Here is a 22,643-nt window from a genome sequence, read left to right on the forward strand (position 1 = left end):
TAGTTTTATAATAATATCAATTTTATTAATCTTACTTGGTGTCGCCTATTTGTAATATTACTTAATTTATAAGCTATTTAAAAATTATTTATAATACTAATTTATAATTAAAAGGAATATATATCGTTTATTATAAATAGAATAGAAAACATAAAGGTAGAATTAAGCCTTTAGTGGCGTTTTATAATTTTTTTTTCTTTTTAGTAATTTGAAATAAAAATAGGTTCGATCAAATGAATTGCAGAGAACAAGGTAAAGGTAGAAAATTTTATTACACTGCTGAATACTTCTTGAAATTGAAAACAAATTTATACTGTTAGTCAAAATTTGTTTTTTATCTTAACAAAAATTAATCTTATGTAAAAAATGTTTATATTAAGCAAGCTCCATCGATTGTTCTCTCGATTCGTAGAACATAAAGTTATCTTGATATTCTTTTAAAAATTGTGACGATCGATTTTCATCCATAAATAATGTATATGCACGTTTCACATCTTCGACACTTATTTCTATATTTTTATTTTTTCGACAAATGAGTGATGACGTTGTAATTAATTGAATCGCATATCTCAAAGATGTTTCAAGAGCAATACGAGTAAGCACTAACAATGCGTCATTAGACATTTCACAATCTTCTTCTTCGCATCTTATTTTTAAAATTTCTTTGAGTTCTGATTCTTGATAAGGAACAGTTGGAACAATTATCATACGATCTAATAAATCAATTGGAATTCCATGAGGGCTTTTATAATTAGTTCCTCTGATTCTTGTAATACCTCGATTTGTCGCCATAATTACTACCGGCGCCATATCATTTTCTAACGCACGATTAAGGAATGAAAAACATTCGATATCTAGCATATGTACTTCGTCAATAAACAATACACCAGGTACAATTTCTGCTTTTCCTTCTTCTCGCCACTCCGATACCTTTAAATTTATTTGTTCTCTCACTTCGGATTTAATTTCACCCGTGTCACCAGAAAATAGAGCTAGGAAACCATGTGTTCTGCTATTTATAACATCGATTTCATGTAAGGTTACAGTGTGCACAACTTCTTTTCTTTTTTGTAATTCACCCTCGGGACATTGAACAAAACGAGTTTGTGGCCCAGTTGCATCGTAATCTCGAGCTCGCGTGAACGATCGTCCAAGTTTACTAATTTTTCCCGTAGCCTTATCTATTGTTATAACATCTCCAGCTTGGACCTTCTCTTTCATTAAACATTCTATCATTTTGCTGCCTAAGTCATACACAGTTTCCATTTCTGTAGTTTTTAATGTCAACTTGCCAACTTTAGCCCCTAGTCCAGCGACGGGTCTATCAACTTGAATTTCTACAACTTCCCCTTCAATAATTTCACTTTCTTCTTTAATTCTTATACCTATTGATTTTCTTATTGATTGTGTTAAAGCCTCTGTCTTACTCATTTCCAAAGAATAAATCTCAGAGCCAGCCATAAGTGTAAAAGGTGTATCCGAACCTAAGGACTGTGCTAAAGCCAATGCCACTGCTGTCTTTCCAGTTCCTGGTTGACCCGCTAGTAATATTGCTCGTCCAGCTATTTTACCTTCTTTAATCATTTCCAAAATTACACCGGTACCTCTCCGTGCTAAAAATTGACCAACCATTCCTTGGGATACATTACGAGGTTCTAAGCTATCGTCTAATCCTAATCCACGTATATGAGAATGTGCTCCAATGCGCTCTATTCTAGTAATTTCTCGTACTTCGTGTACTTTTGAAGCTGGAATCGACATTTTACTTTGCTCTCTCTCTCTCTCTACAACGATAACAAACAAAATTTTAGTATACTATATTCGAAATCGGCTAACATTGTTCAAAATATTATAAACTATTGAAAATTAATATTTAATTAATGGATTAATAATGGATTTAATAATGGATTAATATAATAAATTTTCATAAAAATCAAAACTTATCAATGGCAAATTTGAATAGGTATATTTTTAAAATTATATATAATTATATATATACATATTCAAAATAAATTATTTACATTTATAAGATAAAATAACTTTGATACTCTTAATAATTGACAGCGTGGGTTTATTATTTTTAAAGTATTTAACATAGTATTGTAATTAATTTTTATTGAAATAAATTAAATATACTACATAGCCTAGAAAAAATACTACACATCAAATTAAACTTTTGACGTAAAAATCAAGCACGTACTTACTTTTTTGTTTAATAAATTAAAACTTAAATTAAGAATTTTCAACTCGCCAAGCAACAATTAATAAAAATTACAAAGCAATGTCAATCTTGTTTAATCAATGTAATTATTTTCTTAGTAATCCACGTTGAGATTGTTTGGTAGTATGCGCAGGCGCAAACATATCCATAACAACACGTGCTAGAGATGAAACTATTTGGCTGCGTCGGTGTGCACTACTATTTGTTTTACGTTACTTGAGTTGTTTTTCTTTTAAAAATGCAAATTACATAATAGAATTCGATTGAATACTTTTGATTTTAATATATTCAGTTCGCTAATATATTAATGGTTAATAAAAAATTTTGAATTTAAATGATGTTTATACAAATATGTAAACTAGCAACCTATCATATATCGTTCACTTTAAAGAGGTTAGATTTAATCAACATAAATATCTTGACAAACAAATGTAATTTATATTATGTATGTAACAAATTATGTTCAAGCGCTTCTTACAATATTTTAATAAATAACGGGAAGAATAGAGAAACCAATGAGATTAATGTTTATGAGAAAAATTTTAGTAAGAGTAAAAATGAAGTGAACGGAAATGAAAATAGAGAAAAGAAAACTATTCCTTCTATTGAAATTAATTTTGCTTATAAGGTACTTAATCGTTCTAAAATTCACGATAAACCTTTCACAAAACCAATATCGATTGAAAGAAATGTACATACGAATGAAATACAAAATTTGTTAAGCAAAGACTGGAACTATATGAACACAACAGAAATAGTAACAAATCTTGAATTAATATCATGGTATGCTTATAAAAATGTTAACAAAATAAGCAAAACTAAATATGAAGACATTTTAAATACAATATTGAAACATTGTAAAATCTATAATTTTAATAGAATTTATCGCATATTGCATTCGATAGAATTATCGTATGGTTCAATCGATGATTTAGATTGTACGTTGTTTCTTCAGAAATTTGTACAAAATTTTAAAAATCTAAAATATTTTTCTACAAAACAAATCTTACTAATAAATGATTTATTGTACAGATTAAATTATATAGATAGTACACATTTTATGTTTAAAAGTTTATCGAGCGTAGTTATAGAAAATTTGGATTTTAAAGATCTTATGCAATATGCATTTTTATTAAGAATATGTCAGCCGAAAATCGATGTTTGTTTAAATAAATTGGAGCAGATCTTTGCAAAATATTCTCTTCAAATGACTGTGGAAGAACTTGGACTTATGGCGTTAGTATTTTATAAATACAAATATAACTATACTAAGAAAGATCTGATATTATTGTTTATAAATAACTTAAAGCAGAACATAACATCTATCGATCCGGTTTGTATGGCAGTAATTGTCAAAAGTCTAAAGTAAGTACATAAAATTACTATTATAACAAACAGTATTACATGAACATACAATATAAAAATTGAAGATAAAATAATTTTTTCATTTTAATTTTGTTTTTAATTTTATTTTGTTTAATTAAAAGTGAAATTTTATAAACTATAGCTATTGATAAAATAATAAATACAGCTAAAACCATTATTATTTTAACTAATATAATGATAATATGAATACTTAAAATTTCAGATGTATTCGATCGTTTTTTTATTTTATTTCAATAAAAAGACAATTATATATTCTAATGTATTAATTATATATTATTATTGCAAATTTATTTAAATAATTAATCTTAATTTCTGGAAAATGCACAAGATATTTTGATAGAAGAATTGTGTAATTGTTAAAATATTATGTAATAAGTAATAATAAATAAGCAGTGAAATGTGTTATTTAAATCAAAAGTTAATTGAAAATTAGAATTATTTACTAATCTAGTGTAGATATTAAGCATCATACAGTCTTATATATGTAATATTTTATACACTTATTTTTAATAATGCAGGAATACAATTCTTAGATTTTCCTATACTATAAATGAAATACTTATATATAAATAAATTTTAGTTATTCACAATAAAAAAAATAAAAAATAAAAAAAAGTGTTTAATATGAATATGATCATGATTATTAAAACGTATTGATGTTGATTAATATATCGATTTCAAATACTATTCCAATATATGTATTGATTATACAATATTTATTTGGAAAAAGGAAAGGTATATTGCACAATGCACAAATTAAAAGCATAAGAAGTTTATTAAAATCAATCAACTTATTCATTCTTCTTAATTTATTTATCAATTTGCATTTACAATTATTTAACTTGAATTCATTATAAAACAAAATACCACTCGTGTCGTGAACTTAAACATTATATTTATATCCCCTTACTCATTGTTTATAATTTATTTACATAGGCATAAATCATGAAAAAGGGAGAGAAATAAATTTGAAATTTGAAATTGAATTATTGAGTATTTATTGATTAAAATCTTAAGAATCACAATTTGATCGGTGTATTTAAAAAATATTCTCAAACTTCTTAAATCAAACGCAATAAATTTTTATTTAAAATGCAGGTTTTCCCTTGATTTATTTTTATATGTATTAACAATAAATTCTTACTTTATTTATTATAATTAAAACAAATGTATTCTATATTTAATTATAAATTATTATGAAATTGCATAATATTTATTTTATACTAAACATCTGTAATATATAATTAATATGTAGTTACAAATAATATAAAGCAAATGCTCAATTCAATTTCATTACAATTAATTAAAATTCAAATTAAGTTTATAAAATTTTAGATTTGAATTCTTCTTTTTTTTTTTTTAAGGATTAAAAGGCAGCATTTCTAAGTGTTTTGTTATATTCTAAAAAAATTACTGTTATTGTTATCTACATTTAATAAGTTATTTAACTGTTTGCATATTTTTTTTTTTTTTTTTTTTTTTTTTTTTTTTTTTTTTTTTATATTATTTATTTAGATTTTACAGAATCTATTGTAATGTAGTAAAAATATAAATTAAAATATTAAAGTTCTCATTTGTTTTTATGTTTAATAATCTATATTAAATTAATCATAGTTTTATATAGTTCCAATTATATTTTAAATTTCTCTTCCAATGCAAAGAAATGAATTTTAATAAAGTAATTGATAAAATTTCAATACAACGTTAAGTTCAATAATTTGATCGTGATCAGGATAATAAAAACTTTCCATATATAAACATTAACAGAGTCAATTTATAATTAAAAAACAAAAATAATTTACTACTTATGATATTCAGGTAATTCCTTCTATTACTTGTAAGAATAAAATTTTGATGAAAAAAAATACAATAAGGCCTTAATAAAGTTTAATTAATAATAATAAATCTAATATTTGTATTTCGAACATAATATTTTCTTTTACATTTGAATTATTCTAGAGGGTCCATTTATCTTGAATTTTTGAATAAATACGTTCAGTTGTTAAAAATAATAGAAATACACATACCGCATATTAATTCATTGTGTCTAACACATATCTTACATCTACAAGCAAGAACATTGATAGACAATGATAAAATCATAGCTAAAACATTACACAGGTTTGTATATTAATCACTGTTTTTCATTAAATATGATTGTATCGCAAATAACTAATTAATATATATATATATATATATAATTTTAAACTTATTTGAATGTGACTGGTCTGTTTATATTTCAAAATTTTATATTTTATACATTTCTCAAAAAATTACAAATACTCAAAATAAAAATAGTTAAAAAATTCAATACATTAATATAATTATTATTTATTTATATGCAATTTCACGAATGTGTATGTTAAAAAAATTTTTCAACCTCATATAGATAGTGTATTGTATGAAATTAAGTTGTTTTATGTAAAAAAGATTTTTAATTAAAAAACGTTTCTTATTTTTAAATTGTTATTAAAATTATTGTTATTAAAATTTCTTATTCAGAAACGATAACAAACAATGACCATATTATCAATTATTCATATAATATAAATGTTAAATTGAATAGAACTTTATGTTCTAAAAGATGTATATTGAAGATTTTTATAGTACCATTTATTTGTAGGTACCTAAATAATATGGAAAATTTGAGAATAAAAGACATTGAAAGGATTTTATTAACGTTATATCAGTTCAATTATGATTCCAAAGTAACTCCTTTTTATTCTCACGCAGCTGAAGAATTAGTAAAGCCTTCCAGAAAAGAAGAACAACAAATGTAACGCACCAAAATCCGTCCAATTTACATAATGTAAAAAGCAATATATTATGAATTACTACTATTTATTAATTATTTTAATATCTATTTTTTACTTAAAATACTTAATAATTAAAAATAAAAAACCTTCACCACAAATATAGCAATGAGAATTTAAAGAATTATTTTATAATAATATTGTACAAAGTGCATATTTAACATACATTGAATATATCAAATATGTATTGTTTGAACATATGTGAAGATGAGAAGAAACTAAACATCTTTTTACAAATAGCATTTGTATTAATAATAACAAAAATTTCTGCATAGGTTTCCAAAATCACTTATTTATTGCGCTCAATATTTATTACAAGCAAATTTTTGTTTTAAAAAAATATTGGAAATAATTATGAATCCAGCATTTATAAAACTTACATCGGCTAACGAGATATGCAATGCATACATTTATATTCATAATTGTTTGGAATTAGATCATCCTGAAATTAAAGATCAATTCAAATTAGACAATTCTGTATTAACTACATTTTATACGGTAAACTCCATTATTTATTATATATTAATAATTTTACAACAATTATAGCCTATATACACTTTTTTCAAAATTTAAGTATAAATAAAAACTAAGAGCCAATATGTTTTCATGCATAACAAATTTTAATAATAAGCCAGAAGTTTTAATTAATTTTACATATCATTTCTTATATGCTAAATTGTTAAATGTTTTAGATAGCTGAACAGTGGAATAAAAATTTAAAAGGCCATTCGAGTAAACGTCAACAGTTTGCAGCCGATGTCATTTACAATTTTAAGGTATAACAGTTATGTATTTTACTTGGACTATTTAAAAAATCCAATACTAAGGCTAAGTAAGCATACCCAAGATCTCAAAATATTTGCGACGTGAACTATTATGAATTTCAAGGATTTTTATAATACAAAATTCATTTACACGTTAAAAATATTTGACTAAATAGTTAACATTTTTATTGACTATTGTTTAAATATTCATAATTTTAGAAATATATCTTTGTCAAATACTTGCAATTCAATTTTTATAAAATTAAATTTTATAAATTAAAAATTAAAGCTTTATTCATTGTTTTGGTATGTAAAAAATCAGTAAAAATAAAAATAATACAACAATGTATCATTATTGTATTTCAATAGTAACTTATTTTCTCTTATTTTCTTGAATTTGATAATATTGCTTGTTTATTGTAAATTATATTACTATGTAGTCTTTCATAAAATTTCAAAGTTTCTATATTCATATTACCAATATCCATAATACTTATAGAATAAATTGCTGTTTTTCAATTCTATAAGAATATTGTGAAAATGCAAACTTTATTTTTCAGTGCACTTTTGGATTAGATGCACATATCGATACAGATTTATTATTGCCGTATATGTTTAGGAATGATATTGTTGTTTGTTACAATCGGAAAACGAAACAATTTCATCCACCACACGAAGAGTTGTCAAAAATTCCAGAAAGAACTATTAAATATGCACCAAATGATGGGAACACTTGGTATACTCTAATTGTTACTTCGACCAATAATTTATTAAAAATATCCAAACTTCCAAGTGGTTTTTTAACAATGCATATGAGGCATCTAAGACGTGCTGGTTATACCCCAATTCTGGTCAGTAATTAATATATCTTTGTCTCGCTGTCACTTATTCCTCACCCTTGCTGCTACTTAATTCCGTACTATTTGCAAATAATTTCAACTTCGTTATAATATTCCAGATAAATTATAACGAGTGGATAGAAAGGAAAGGTGATTTACTTAAGGAGATTTTCGATAAATAAATTTTTATCGTGATACCCTGCTGTATATAGTATAAAGATATAATTATAGAGTATAAATGTAACATCATGAATCTGATGTATATTTTTAAAAAATTTTAACGATACAAATTATCTATACACTTTACAAAAAATGATAAAATAAAAATTTCTAATTTATATGTAATCCTTATAATGCATGACACACAGAGCCATACACGACATTTATAAATATGAATAAAACAATAATGTTGTGGTTTAAAAGATAACTAAGGAACGATTGATTAACATTGAAAAATTATAAACAATTTCAAATAATTTTAAATTTCATTTGTAATCACAAAAATTAGTAATAGATATATCTAATAGAAATAAGTAAAATTGATTGAAATTTTCAATAATCATGCATATACCACATGTATGTTAATTAAACTAATTAAAATCATTTTCTAATCTTATATCGTCATAAGATAGTCGGAGTATTAAATATAAATTGCACGAAATGAAAGTCAAAAAAATTATCATATATATACAATGATATTTACAAGTTATTTGAATAATAAAATATTCTATTCGCGAAATATTAAGTGAAAGAAAATGAATTCTTATCATTATATTTTAATTCTCATCGAAAAGTAACTAACATAAAATATTTCTTTACCGTTTAACGAAATGATAATAAAAAAAAAAAAAAATGTTATGATGTATTCATATTTTATTGATATTTATTCATTCTTAATTAATCGGTATTAATTGGTAGACACAATTACCTAACATTATGAGACGTAGATTAATCCTTTTTGTCTTAACAAAATTGACTTTGGATTTATTGACTCAAAAAATGTTAAAAGCAATGTCCTCTATTGTAAATAAAGTTAAATGAAATATTAAAAAGGGTAACAATTTGATGTCTACAGTATTTCCATTTTATTCCTGTTATTAATTAAATGTTAATACAAAAACTAGTAAAACTTTTGCAAATAATTACTTACGTTCGACAATTACAATTAATATAATTAATTGGCGCCTATATAAATTTCTGTTACTTCGTGTAATTAAATTAAATATATGATTTATTGCGTGTAAGAGGTAAGTTTTAAAAATATTTCAGAAAAAAAAGCCCATTGAGAAATTTACATTATGAAAATTATAAATATATACAACACCTACATTATGCATCATTACTAAATTCATTTATAAACGAATATTATTAATAAACACTAAATATATAAATAAGCCATTAAATCACTATGTTATAAAATTATGTAATAATTTTTATTTATAACAAATAAAATATAATATATCCATTTAAATAATTTCGCTTCGTAATGATGAGATATTTATGGTGATAAATCTTCCAAGATTAACATTTCAAAGTATCGATATTATTGTCTTATAATAACTAGTATCGATCTATAATGGAACAGTTTAGTAAGTAAAAGTACGAAACCACGTATGCGATTATGAATATTAGCGAAAATTTTTTAATATTTTGCATTAGGGCCGCTTAGATGGTGCATTCATTGAAGGTATGCCAAATGAGAATTAAATTTATTGACTTATTCGAATAAGCAACATTTCGATAAAAATTTCTGCAATGTTCAAGCAAATGACGATAGTACGTGATATATTGCTTGATATTTTATTTACGATGCAGAAATAGCGAACTTAAAATAATTAAACTATTGCTTTCAGTTTAGATCTCGATAGATATTCTAAGTATTCTATGCACTTTTTCATACATTTCTCGATTAAAATACATTTAAACGTGAACCTATAAATGTATTTCTAAGCGTTATTTATCTATTTGTAATTGTTTGCGCGTGTGCGTGTGCGAGTGCGTGTGCATGGGTGGGGGGGGGGGAATGATTTTGTTGTTGTCGTTGTTGTTGTTGTTGTTTTTGAAATTCAAATATTAATGTTAATCATTGATTTTATATTTAATTAAATCTATTGTAATTGCAAATATTTTATATGATAATAAATTAAAATAAAACAAAAGCAAATGTATTTTTTCATTAAAAATACATTCTCATTTCATTATTTACCATATATACATATATATATATATATATATATATATATATATATATATATAATTAAAAGTGTGATCAAAGGACGAATAAATTTTTATTTTAATTATATTTGCCTCAAATGAAAGTACTTTCTTTTTTTTTTAACCAAATACATAGAATGCAAAAAAAAAATGTTTAATGCAATTTTTATTTAATAATTTTTCATCAAAATTACTTACAATGGTAAAATTATAATATCAAATATAATATTTATTGTATTTAAATGGCCGTTTATAATATATAATGTATAATAATTATTGTAATCAATTTTAATGATTTTAAATCGAATTTTAAATGATTAAATCGCATTTTTACTAACAAATGCATTTATGTATAAACCTTAAATTTTTCACATAGACATTTATTTAATTAAGCTTATGTAATTAATTCGACTGACTTGACACTTACTACCATTAATAATATATTAAAATCGTATTAATATTAATTTGAAAAAATCTGTAAATACAATACAAGATGCTCCATCTATAACTAATAACTACAGTACAATCGTCGGAGTTCGTATTCCATTCTCAATATTCACGTTGTCGTAATTTAGTTCATGTTATACAAATATAAACCTACTTACCTTTATAGTAAATATAAATAATTAAAAGAAGAAAAAAAGAAACAAAAAAAAAAAAAAAAAGAGAGAGAAAAACTACAACAAATAATAATGATTTTAAGAAAATTTAGCGAAGTATTAAAGTGGAAATCAAAATTAGTATTTAAAAAGTTCGATTCACCGAACATATGTATTTCAATAATAAACAATAATAATAATTTACTTTTTAACGAAACATTTATATATGCAAATGATGCTTTTAGACAACTACATAAAAGTACTACGATACGTCGGAGTTTTCGAGAAAAATTGATATTTACTCGTGATACATTAATAAATAATGAAAATTTGACTTCCTTTTCAATTTCGTTGGAAGCCAAAGATGATATAGATATTACATACGCAGAGCGCTTAATAAAAACAGATTGGACAAATATGAATAATACAGAACTATTAAATAATTTTGAAATTCTTTCTTACTATGCTTGTAAAAAGAATGAAATTTTATATGATCCCAAGTATGAAGAAATAGTACAAGTACTAACGACTCAATGTTCAAAATTGAGTAATAATGAATTATTGCTTTTGTTGAATTATTTAAATTTATGGAATGACAAAAACAATAAACAAATAGCTACTCGTTTTTGGAATGAATTTAATAATGAACTTTTTCTACGAAAAAATGACTGGACAATTAATGACTTGTTTGTAATCAATGATAATATTTTCAAGTTAAATAGATTGAATTATACAAAATTTTCTAAGTTCAGTATACAAAAATTGTCCTATAAGCCGAATATACTTAGCAAATTACAATTGATGCAGTTATTATTTTTATTGAATAGCCTTCCAAGGCTCAAGATTAATATATATAACTTTGAGTATTGTTTAGAAAAATTTTCCGACAATTTATCGCTAAACGATTTAATCATATTTGCAATGCTATGCTCCAAATATAATAATTCAATTAAAAGTATAGATTTTACTGAAAAAATTATACAAAGACTTTATAATGAAATGTCTGTAATCGACGATGATTTTTTACCAACAATCTTAAGGATGTTAAGGTAAATGGAAATTATTTTTCTTGACGTTATATTTTGAAAATAATAAATTTTCATATTTTATTAGAGAAAGTCAAAATTTACAATAAAATCTTACTTTCCATAGTTTTAATTTTATAAAAGTAAGTTCTTTCTCAACTAATATTATCTAATATTCTCAATTAAGCATTAAGCATATAATAAAAGGTATGTACTGTATTTTGATGAACAATTATTTTTAGATTTTCTGATTTGAGAATAATAAATTCAGCTGATACATTACTGAAATTAATGGAAAGTCAAGTTTCAAGTCGCTCCCCTCAAACTCTCATACAAATTCTGGAATTTCAGAGAATAAATTTAATCCATAATAAAACATTAACAACAGAAATATTGAAAAGGTTGATGCAATCAATATTGCAAATTGAATATTAATAGCGATATAAATATTGAAATTAATTTACTACGTTTAAAAATTGGAATTATTATAATTTTATAGGCTTGAACCAGAGATAAAAGATTTAAAAATTAAAGATATCGCAAGACTCGTGACCGCACTCGTTTCATTAAATTATGATCCAAAGACAACTTCCATTTATTCTACGATTGTAGATAATTTATTAAATCAAACTACCACCAATAGGTAATTTTATTGAACAATTTTCCGCATCTACTACATGAAAGATTGGCTTGCTTGTCATTTAGAAATTTAATGAATTTGTATAATATTTGGAAAAAAAGATTTACAATCATTCTTAGACTAACTAAGAATTGTATTTGATTTCACAATATAATTTATTACTACTAAATTACTAAAATTGATTATTGCAAATCATTCTTAGTAGCAACTAAAAATAACACAAAAACCATACATCATCATTTTTATCATATAACAAATTTGCCTTTTAATGAGCAAATCAATATTCTGAGTCTTTTATATATGAAATCAATGTCGGTAAAAATACATAAAAATATTTAATATGCTGAATTAATTGAATATTATAATAAATAGCTTAAACTATATAATTAATAGATTCACATGTCAATGTAAATTATAAATTACTAAACTATTAAAAAGAACATTGCATATAATATTTAATGATTACTGATTCGAATAACTATCAAGCAAATTATCTCTTTACCAAAAGCATTTCGAAACTCAATTATGCTTATTTTTGAAATACTCGTATTATAGATCTATTAATTATATTTATTATACATGAATTATTTTTACTGTATTGATAATTTTATTTTAACTATTATATATAGTCTCGTATATCTCCAAATCATATGCTATTTGGCTATGCTGGATTATTATAACGAAGAAGCCTTAAAAGTTGCTATGAATCTTAGTCATTTTAAAACAAAGGATGAAATATTCTATGCAAAATCGTATCAATTATTTTTACGTTACTCGTTAAAAATTGATTGTCCAGAATACAGTGATTCAAATGATGAAGAAGTGGTAATTATTTTATACAAGTAAAATAAATATTATAAATTTATTTTCATATTATTTATGAGTTCCTGTATCTATAGAAATTTATCAAGGCATCTATACCAATTGTTAAATTTAAAAATCATACAGATGTATTCAGGAAAGATGTAGCTGATATGTGTAAGGTATGTATATTCTTATTTTAATTAGAAAAAAAGTTTTATGATGGATTATAAGAAAAACATTTGAAAAAATCATTCTAAAGTATTATATTGTATTATTATGTCCTTCGAATGTAAAAAAAAGAAAGAGCGGAGTTAATGTTCAATGAATTTATTCTTATAAAATTTATTTAACAAAGCCTTAATCGTTTATATAATAATCTTAAATTAATTAAATCGTTTAAAGTTATTTTAAAATAAATATGTTTTCTTATTATGAATAGCTGAAATTTTAAGTATCGCTTAGTTAAAAAATTCTAATGCATTTGCAATGCATAAATGATCTTGCGAATCAAAATAATTTTATTAATTTATAGCATCATAAATGTTGATTAATTAATGTATAAATATTATGTATTGAAATGCTTCATAAAGACTTTATAAAGAGATTATACAAATAATAAGAGTTAAATACAATCAATTTTACAATTTTTGCAATAATTGCTTACACATTCGTTGAATTATATATTGCTGTCGGATATGTAGTAAGAGATTTTCTAAAATTTACTAAATTAAACATTATAATAATTTTTTTAGAAAGTCATAGGTTCTGAATCAGCAGTTCACATAGATATGCTTTTGCCGCATACCTTAATGCAGTTCATCGTTATTTGTTATGATGAAAAAACTAGAGAATTTATTCCACCGGGAGAGATATTATCTAAAATCCAAGGGAATAAAATAAAATACAGACCAGACGATGGAAGAAAGTGGTATGCTTTATTAACTAACACAAACGCATACCAAATAAAGAGCACTTCTACTTTTACTGGCGAGCTTATAATGCAAATAAGGCAATTAGAGCGTATCGGTTACATACCCATTTCGGTAATTTACGCAAAATCTCTTTTTACCTTATTTTTATAACTGAAATTGTTTTCTCTTTCTTAATACAGATATTTAATAGCGATTGGAAGCAACTGGACGAAAGTGAAAGACAAACTTTTATATCAAAGATTCTGTGTGTATAAATTTATTTCTGTTATTTCTTAGTTTACATACAATTATACATTATTTATAAAACAAAGAGTTGTTAATTAATTAAATACATTGAATTATTTACATTCATAAATTCTTGAGTATTCATTTAATGTCTTACCGACTCAATTGATTATTTTGTGCGTTTTTTATCGTATTCTGATTCTTAAACTAATACATTGATCATTACAGAAACATCCTTTTTCAATGAGTGATAAAATCTTTGACGTAAAATCCTCTTAGCGGCATGATTAATATAAAAGAAAATATTCGTTTTACTGAGTAGCCATCCGTTAATCAACTATGCGATGCATAAGTTTTTTTGTGTACTCGTATGTAACAAATAAAGTTGCCGTTGCTGGAATTGTTCTGATCAACGTTGGTTTAAGGCCACTGTATAAGGCACTGACACCTTCAGTCTTTACAATGTCTTTCATTAATGCCATTGCAGGTGTTTTCAAATTTTGAGCCTTTGTTGAAAAAAACAAAAAACAATTATATTAAACACAATCACGCTGATTAGAATTAACACTTGTATTAATGAATATGTCAAATATTTTTCATTAAACTTAAAAGGCATATTATTTATTAAATATCTATGCTTAATGCACAAGGTTAACTACTTAATTTCCCTTGTTAGTTAAAATTTTATAAATTAAACATTATAAAATTGTTGTTTTAATTTGAATATTAAATAAAAATCTGTGGCTCTGATTTTGGTATCGTCTTCACAAAAAACAATTTATGTACAAAGCACATATACAATTTGTAGATATATTACAAATTGTATAAAGTACAATAATCCATTAATCCAATATTAACATGAAAATTTAATAAACAAATGTTTGAAAAAAGAAAAATATTTTATACAAAATTATAATTTTAGATATGTATATTTGTATATTTATGTATATTTCCAACAACTCTTTCATCAACTTTTTCATCACTGATCTTACTTTAAACTTTGAATAATTAAATAAATACGTTTAAATATTATTGTTATCCAATAATTTCTAAGTTATAGGTGACTTCTCTGTTAGCAATTATTTGTCGTTTCTTTTTAACGTATAAGGCTCTTAGCTCTATTATATAAGAAATAATTTTGTACTCTCATTTATTGAAATAAAAAATGTATACGATATATTTATGAATTCTATGCTATGATTTAAGCTATAAATATACAGTAATGTCAGTGAATTTTTGCATCTCCTCGTATTAATTGATATGCATTGCGAATTGCAAAAGAAACAAAAAAAAAAAAAAAAAAAAAAAAAAAAAAAAAAAAAAAAAAAAAAAAAAAAGTTTTAATATTTCGTTTACGATATGTGACTGAAAATCTCTAAAATTGTAGCATTAAAATAATAAATTTACATAAATATACAATGGTAATAGGTAATTCCTTTTCTTTTCTTTTTTTTTTTTTTTTTTTTTCATTTTTCTTTAATATAATATTAAGAAAAAATGTTAAGTTTCGGTGAAAATAAGGGAGAAAAATCGTATAATCATATACATTTATTTAGCTGCTAAGACAAGACTATTAACATTCTAAAATGGAAAATAAAAACAAAAATTGTATTAATATATTTTAAGAGAAAACTCAATATTATAAGCAAAAAATGTTTAATTTACATTAAATAAAAATACGTAAAAATAATATTCAAAAGAAAAATCACGAGATCAAATAGTAATAAAAAAAAAAAAAAAAAAAAAAAAAAAAAAAAAACGTTCTTATTTTATAATCAAATTAAAGTGCTAATTGCTAATAATGATGAATTATTAAAATACCATAAAATACAAGGATTCCTATTGCATAGTGTCAACGTTAAAGTTGAAAAAGTTTTTAACATCTATCTTGCAGTTCTACGAATTTAGTCTTCTTTATTTGGGCGAGAAGTGCCCAACGATTCAACGCGACTGGATTTGAAGAAAAAAATCGGGAAAAGCCGATAAATATAGATCTTATTAGCCTAGCTCGGAAATCACTATAGTATCATATTAATCATGAAAAGATCGAGAAACCTTTAAATCAGATTTATGAAAAATACATGCGCGTGTAGAATAACATAACAACGAACGACCACCAATGCGCATTTCGATAACAAGGAATGTGCAATAAGAGAATAAGTAGCTTATTAAATAGCTGATTTGATCGTGTCGGGGAAAAGTGAGAAAAGCGCGGATAAAACAATGGAACGTAAAGCGCGATAATTACTTGAATTCTGCTTTTCACGACATCCGCAGGGAAGATGACGATCCACAAAACTGTCCCACCTACGGCACCCGCCACCATCGTCCTCTGCCATCCAATTTCATCTCGATTCTGCTCTGGTTTCGCCAATAACTCCCTCGTCAGCTCGTACGCGCCAAAGAAGAAGAAATAGCCTGGCATTTCTCGAACTATCGTCGAGGTTAGTCCTCTATAAAGGCCAGAAATCCCGGATTCTTTGATGATTTGCCTTGTCAGCTTCCACGGGCCGACGTATTTCTAAAGCGATTTCGTAAATGCTTCACAGGTGTATTCTTTTTTACTTAACTTTTCGTTTTTTTTTTATTTATTTTTTTTATTTTTTTATTTATTTATTTTTTTTTTTTATTCTCACTATCATTGATATTCACCACATTCGTTCCCCCAGTTTTATTATAAGATTGCACTTCTCTCATTGCTTGTAATCGGCATTTTATTAGCTCCGTTGGACATAGTGTAAGGGTTGAGAAAAATGCTGCGCAAAATCCAGCCAACGCATTTTCAAACGAACTTAAATTCTCAACTTTGGGGACACCTATTAAAAAAAAAAAACAAACAAAAAAAGACAAAAAAAAAAACAAAAAAAAACAAACAACAATTAAGATCAATCGCAATATTAGAATTCGCAGCTTTTGCTTATATGGCTTGTGTCCTTTACATTTGCATTGAAATTGGGAAAAGCAACGAGTGGCCATAAGCATTAGGGTAAATATGTCTTTTGCATTTTGCGTACGGCAATTTCAATTATTAAGCCGTTTAAAATAAGCTTTTAGTAACAAAACATACATATATTAAGCTATGAATGAAGGACGTATAAATACAACCGAGGCAATATTTAGTTTGAAATATAGTCTGATTAGTAAGCATATGTATGGATTGTCGTAAGCCTTTGCCTTCCTCGCTCGCGCGTTCTATCGCAAAATTATAAAAATTCAAGCTCTATCGATCAAATAATTACCTCATACTTACCAAATATGTTGGCCACAATTTTTTGACAGCCACCATAAGCCGCAAATAATATTGAATTCTCCGCTACGTTAGCGACAATCGATGGTAGTGTACCGGCATATAAACCTTTAACTATTCCATCTGTTCTCACTGTCTTCATAAAACAATCCACCATACCAACGTAAATTTTGGGAAAAGTCTGCATTTTTACTTTCACTGTGTCCAATGGTTGGCCAACGTAAACTAATGCCACTCCACCTGAAGATTAAATTTTTTTTTTTTTTTTTTTTTTTTTTTTTTTCTCATAATTATTCCTAATATCTTCCTAATATATTTGAAGTTCTTTAGATAATTAAACAATTTGAAGTAAGCGAACCATGAAACTTATATTTTCCATTTATATTAAATAATATAATTCGTAAAGAGATCATGGATGTTTTAAAGTATGAAGAAGAAGAAGAAGAAGAAGAAGAAAAAAGCATAGTGCTTTTAATAATAAACTAAACTAAAATAAATAAATATAATAACTTTTAATAATAACTAAATAAAAAAAATAATATAAAAATTGATGTACAATTAATAACATAATCTTTAATTAATCGTAACTTAGGCGCCTAAGATTATAAATTCCTTTATCAAATCTCTAATGCTTTAAATAACTATTAAATTAAATAATATAAATTAAATAATAATAATAATAATAATAATAATAATAATAATAATAATAATAATAAGTCTCTTCTTTTGTATAGAAAAATTTAATGAAGAAGCTTGAGATGGAAGCTCTGAAAAATTAAAACAACGTGTTTATTAACTCGAGTAGCCATAAAAGAGTAGAAAAAAAAATCAAATTATTCTTTACCCATAAAATGTCAATGAATGTTTAATTAAAAATATAATAAAATATAAAAAGCATAAGCATATCATTAATTTGAGCGACATAATACGAAGAGAGAAAAATAACAGAATATAAATTCCAATAATTCTATTTCTCGATATTTTACAAAGCGAACTCGCTGGTAAAAACATTACACGTTGCATCGGCGATTATTTATTCACATAATTTTTTTTAATGACCATACGCGCGCACGCGCACACACACACACACACACACACACACACACACAAGCCGACGACAATACATAATCAAGATAATATAGTACATGAATTTACTGCAGATCCAAGCTCATATCACAAAGACGGAGTAATATATAAATTCTTTTTAAAATACATCGGTAAAACAAATCAAGAGACCGCTCGCTCATTTATTATAACGTAAAATTTATTACAACATTAAAGCTTTGCTTAAAATAAAAGTTCTCAAAAACAAATCGAATAACTTCGCGCTAAGAATTTATTTAATTTACAATTTATCTTTCTCTTTTACCAATGCCTATTCATTAGATTAAATATATAATTTAAAAATATTAAATTACTTATTTATTCATTCATATCAATAATATAATTATAATATTGTTTAATAAATTAAAAAAATGTTAAAGGCGCAATAAAACATTAATTTATCTATTATAAATTGGCTGATATTATCGCATTAATTGTCACTGCTAAGATTTTATCGTCTATTTTAGAGTCACAAATTTGATCACCCGAAAGAAAATTAATTATACACCTCTGATAATTCATTAGATTCAATGAACAAATAAGATTAAATAACTTAAAGGTTAAATTGCATTGCTGCAATAATATTAGACGGATGCGACGAATAGTTGTCGATGAACTTTAAAGCAGTCAGCGTGTATTTTTAAATTTCTCAAAACAAATTACTCAAAACGTAAGAATTGGTTATGTAAAAATAAATTAAAAAATAAATAATAATTACTGATTCGACCATCCTCATTTTTCTCGTCAAAATATGAAATGTAAAATTAATAAAGATTACAATCGACGACAATAACATTGCTATTTCAAGATTTTAAAGCACAATTATTTGTTAATAGGTAATACTAAAATCATAGAGTAATGGAATGTAAATATCTTTACCTCTTTGTACACATCGTAAACGCCAATTATCAGCAATTATGTAAATTTTCTATTATTTATATAATACAAAAAGAAAAATTGAAATTATTCAAATATTTTAATACGTATAATTATGAAAATATGATTACGCTTAACAAATATTAATAATTTTGTCTTCACTACGGAGCACAATAATAAATGCAATTAGAAATATAGATGAAGAATAATTAGTGTCTTTCAAAATAATCAAAATACAAATAATCATAAATTTTCTTATCTTTTGCATGCAAAAATGTCATCATTACGACGTATTCCATAATAACGTGGATGTTTTTTTTCCCCTTTTTTTTTATTGACAACAAAAATTAAAAAAAAACCAAAGATTTCTAATTATTTGTTTAGATGATTTTTTATCTTAACACAGATTAAAAATTGTATAAAATACGTTATGAAACAATTAAATTTAATGTTATTTTTAATTCTTAACGATAAATCATCATTTATACAATGTATATAAAAAAAAAAAAAAAAAGTAATATTTGTGAAATGTTTTTTATATAAATAAATTGATAAAACTGAATTTGTTTATATATATATATATATATATATGTGTAATTAAGATATTATTTATTTATTTAATAATTGAAACAATACTTTTTTAATTGTTTTTTTATTTTATATTGAGATCAATTTGATACAATTTTTACATCAATCGTACATTTTAAGAAGAAAATTTCAAAAACAATTAATTTTTAATAATGATACATAACAGAATTAATTTTAAATATTATAAAATAAAAGCTATGGATAGATGGTTAATAATAAGAATGTTTAACACTTGTACAAATTATGATTTATTTGTTAAATCTTTCAAAATAATATCATCGTATTAAATAGTATTTAAAAAAAATTTCACAATAATTTATTCAGAATTTTTTACAATAATTTTATATTTAAAAATAGCATATATACATATTCAGATATATAAATATAGTTTATCATCTGTGATAATTACATAATTTTATTTACAAATTTAATGTAATGTAACATTATAATGAAGATAAGATAAATCCATTATATTAATAAAGAATAAATTCATATTTAAATAACGTTTACTAAAAATGACATATTAAAAAAATGCACATTTAACTAATATAATCTTGAAGATACGAATTGAGTTGGCAAATTATATTGATTTACATGAAATGAAATTTATTATTTAAATTTTACAGGACTAAGTGCTATTGTTAAATTCATAAATAGATTTAAACTTTTAATTTGCTCAATAAAAAGCTTAAATACATATTAGAAAATAAAACAAACTATTGATTACAGATGTATTTATTTATATTGATGATTAAATTATAAAATTTTCTATGATAATCAATCGAAAGGTAAATATTTTTCTGTTTCATTGTTTTATAAAAATAAGATTTATAACAACAAGTATTCTTAAATATATCTTAAAATCTTAAATTATTGTTTTTATTAAAATATGATAGTAATGATATATTAACTCTTTCAATAGATTACATTGTTTATCCATTGAAGCATTAAATGAGCACATTACTTTATCAAATATTAATTAAGGAAAAAAAATCAAAAAAAAAAAAAAATCAAAAAAAAAAAAAACAAAACAAAAAAAAAACAAAAAAAAAATGAAGTAAAGCTATATACAATAAAAGAAGCATAAACGAGAGATAACAAACTCTACTTGTATAAATACATATACAATTCTCACCCACTGAACCAGCGATAAAGTCAATTAAGCCATCCTTCATATTGCTCATGTTTTTACTTTTTATAGTGGTGATGTTTTCACTGCTTGTATTCATAATTTCTAACGCTATGATGTTCCTGTATATTTAAAAAATTCTTTACCATTAATTGTTACTTAACTTGTAAAGAGCATAAAGCTACAAATGAGGAAAAAGTTCAATACAAATCTTGTCTACGATTGCACTATCTTCGAAATCCAAGCGCACGCATGCGCCTCTATATCACCACTTATCCTTCGAGCTGATAAGAATATTTCCCTCTTTGATTAATCTCGTAGTTCTGTGAGCTCTGTAAGGTTTCATGAGCTCTTCTCTTACATAAATATACTGCCAAATAATTACAAATGTAATAACCTATTTAACAAGCATTTTATCAATCAGGTTATAATAATTAAAAGCGAAACATATCCATGACTAACTTGCTCTCGACACTTTAATTTAAATGCTGTATTAATTTCTTTCAATAATAAAGCTATATTATTAATTAGTGAACAATTTTATTAAATGATAATAGGAGTTGTAGTACTTGAAACAAAAGTAAATCTTAGCCTTAGATATGCTCATCGATAATGCATTATCGACCGATTTTAAATTCTACTCCGTTGGTAAATAAATCGCACATTTGCGTATGCATGCGCATATATGTAATTCAAAGTTTTTTTTTTTCTACTTTTTTTTCGATTTTGATAATGCTATTAAGCTTATTTATGTGTATTGATGTTATATGGTTATCGAACTGAATTATTATTGAAATAATCATATATTATACATAGGCATTACAAGGACATTACAGGAAAGATTTATTGAAATTTGCATTACTTTTATACGTCTTTTATTTCACTTTATATATCAAAAATAAATCTACTAAATTATGATCACAATAATATTGTACTTACATTTAAATCACATATAAGTACTACTTTATAATTTACCTTAACAATAATAAGTACCTTAAATATTATTATTCGAAATACATGCATTTCACATAAGACTGTTAATAACACTTTCTGTTCGTTACATGTATAATGTATATACATTTGAATGCATATTTTGAAAAAAGTTATTTGCACTTTTTAAAGTATAAACTTTTTCTCGTAAAATTTTTATCTTTATTCGGAAACATAATGTTATTTTAAATAAAATACTTCAATGATTTTTCTATATTTTTCCCCCATGTTATTTGAAATTCACAGA

At 24.1% G+C, this 22,643-nt stretch overlaps 3 protein-coding genes across 4 annotated transcripts; 1 reads left to right on the forward strand and 2 right to left on the reverse strand.

Moving 5' to 3' along the window:
• Positions 1-317: 317 nt before the first annotated feature.
• Positions 318-2,232, reverse strand: rept (RuvB-like helicase 2 rept). Of its 2 annotated transcripts, none has more exons than XM_011499985.1 (2): positions 2,205-2,232; positions 318-1,776 (listed from the first exon to the last, which is right to left on the reverse strand). In XM_011499985.1, the coding sequence occupies exon 2, from the start codon at positions 1,759-1,761 to the stop codon at positions 376-378; it is 1,386 nt and encodes a 461-aa protein (XP_011498287.1). In that variant the 5' UTR covers positions 1,762-1,776; positions 2,205-2,232; the 3' UTR covers positions 318-375. The 2 variants fall into 2 exon arrangements, with proteins under 2 accessions (XP_011498287.1, XP_011498288.1); XM_011499986.1 differs by having other exon boundaries at positions 2,201-2,217.
• Positions 2,233-6,205: 3,973 nt separating this feature from the next.
• On the forward strand, positions 6,206-7,202 carry LOC105362706 (uncharacterized). Its single transcript, XM_011500191.1, has 3 exons — positions 6,206-6,383; positions 6,696-6,918; positions 7,113-7,202. The coding sequence occupies exons 1-3, from the start codon at positions 6,244-6,246 to the stop codon at positions 7,200-7,202; spliced, it is 453 nt and encodes a 150-aa protein (XP_011498493.1). The 5' UTR covers positions 6,206-6,243.
• A 7,426-nt stretch (positions 7,203-14,628) lies between these two features.
• Positions 14,629-21,506, reverse strand: LOC105362707 (mitochondrial ornithine transporter 1). Its single transcript, XM_011500193.1, has 5 exons — positions 21,413-21,506; positions 17,713-17,949; positions 17,115-17,278; positions 16,711-16,983; positions 14,629-14,968 (listed from the first exon to the last, which is right to left on the reverse strand). Exons 1-5 carry the CDS (start codon positions 21,504-21,506, stop codon positions 14,792-14,794), a joined length of 945 nt encoding a protein of 314 aa, XP_011498495.1. The 3' UTR covers positions 14,629-14,791.
• Positions 21,507-22,643: the final 1,137 nt, after the last annotated feature.

Source organism: Ceratosolen solmsi, unplaced genomic scaffold (assembly GCF_000503995.2).
Source record: "Ceratosolen solmsi marchali unplaced genomic scaffold, CerSol_1.0 scaffold41, whole genome shotgun sequence".
Taxonomy (NCBI): domain Eukaryota; kingdom Metazoa; phylum Arthropoda; class Insecta; order Hymenoptera; family Agaonidae; genus Ceratosolen; species Ceratosolen solmsi.

What these genes read in the sequence shown, in the direction of transcription:
- rept (XM_011499985.1), bottom strand. Translation starts at nt 1,761, where the DNA reads ATGTCGATTCCAGCTTCAAAAGTACACGAAGTACGAGAAATTACTAGA.
- LOC105362706 (XM_011500191.1), top strand. Translation starts at nt 6,244, where the DNA reads ATGGAAAATTTGAGAATAAAAGACATTGAAAGGATTTTATTAACGTTA. An exon ending in AGAAAAGAAGAACAACAAAT is followed by an intron (nt 6,384 to 6,695) that starts GTAACGCACCAA and finishes ATTTCTGCATAG; the next exon opens with GTTTCCAAAATCACTTATTT. An exon ending in TATTAACTACATTTTATACG is followed by an intron (nt 6,919 to 7,112) that starts GTAAACTCCATT and finishes TAAATGTTTTAG; the next exon opens with ATAGCTGAACAGTGGAATAA.
- LOC105362707 (XM_011500193.1), bottom strand. Translation starts at nt 21,506, where the DNA reads ATGAATACAAGCAGTGAAAACATCACCACTATAAAAAGTAAAAACATG. An exon ending in CTTTATCGCTGGTTCAGTGG is followed by an intron (nt 17,950 to 21,412) that starts GTGAGAATTGTA and finishes TTTAATCTTCAG; the next exon opens with GTGGAGTGGCATTAGTTTAC. An exon ending in AATTGTGGCCAACATATTTG is followed by an intron (nt 17,279 to 17,712) that starts GTAAGTATGAGG and finishes TTTTTTTAATAG; the next exon opens with GTGTCCCCAAAGTTGAGAAT.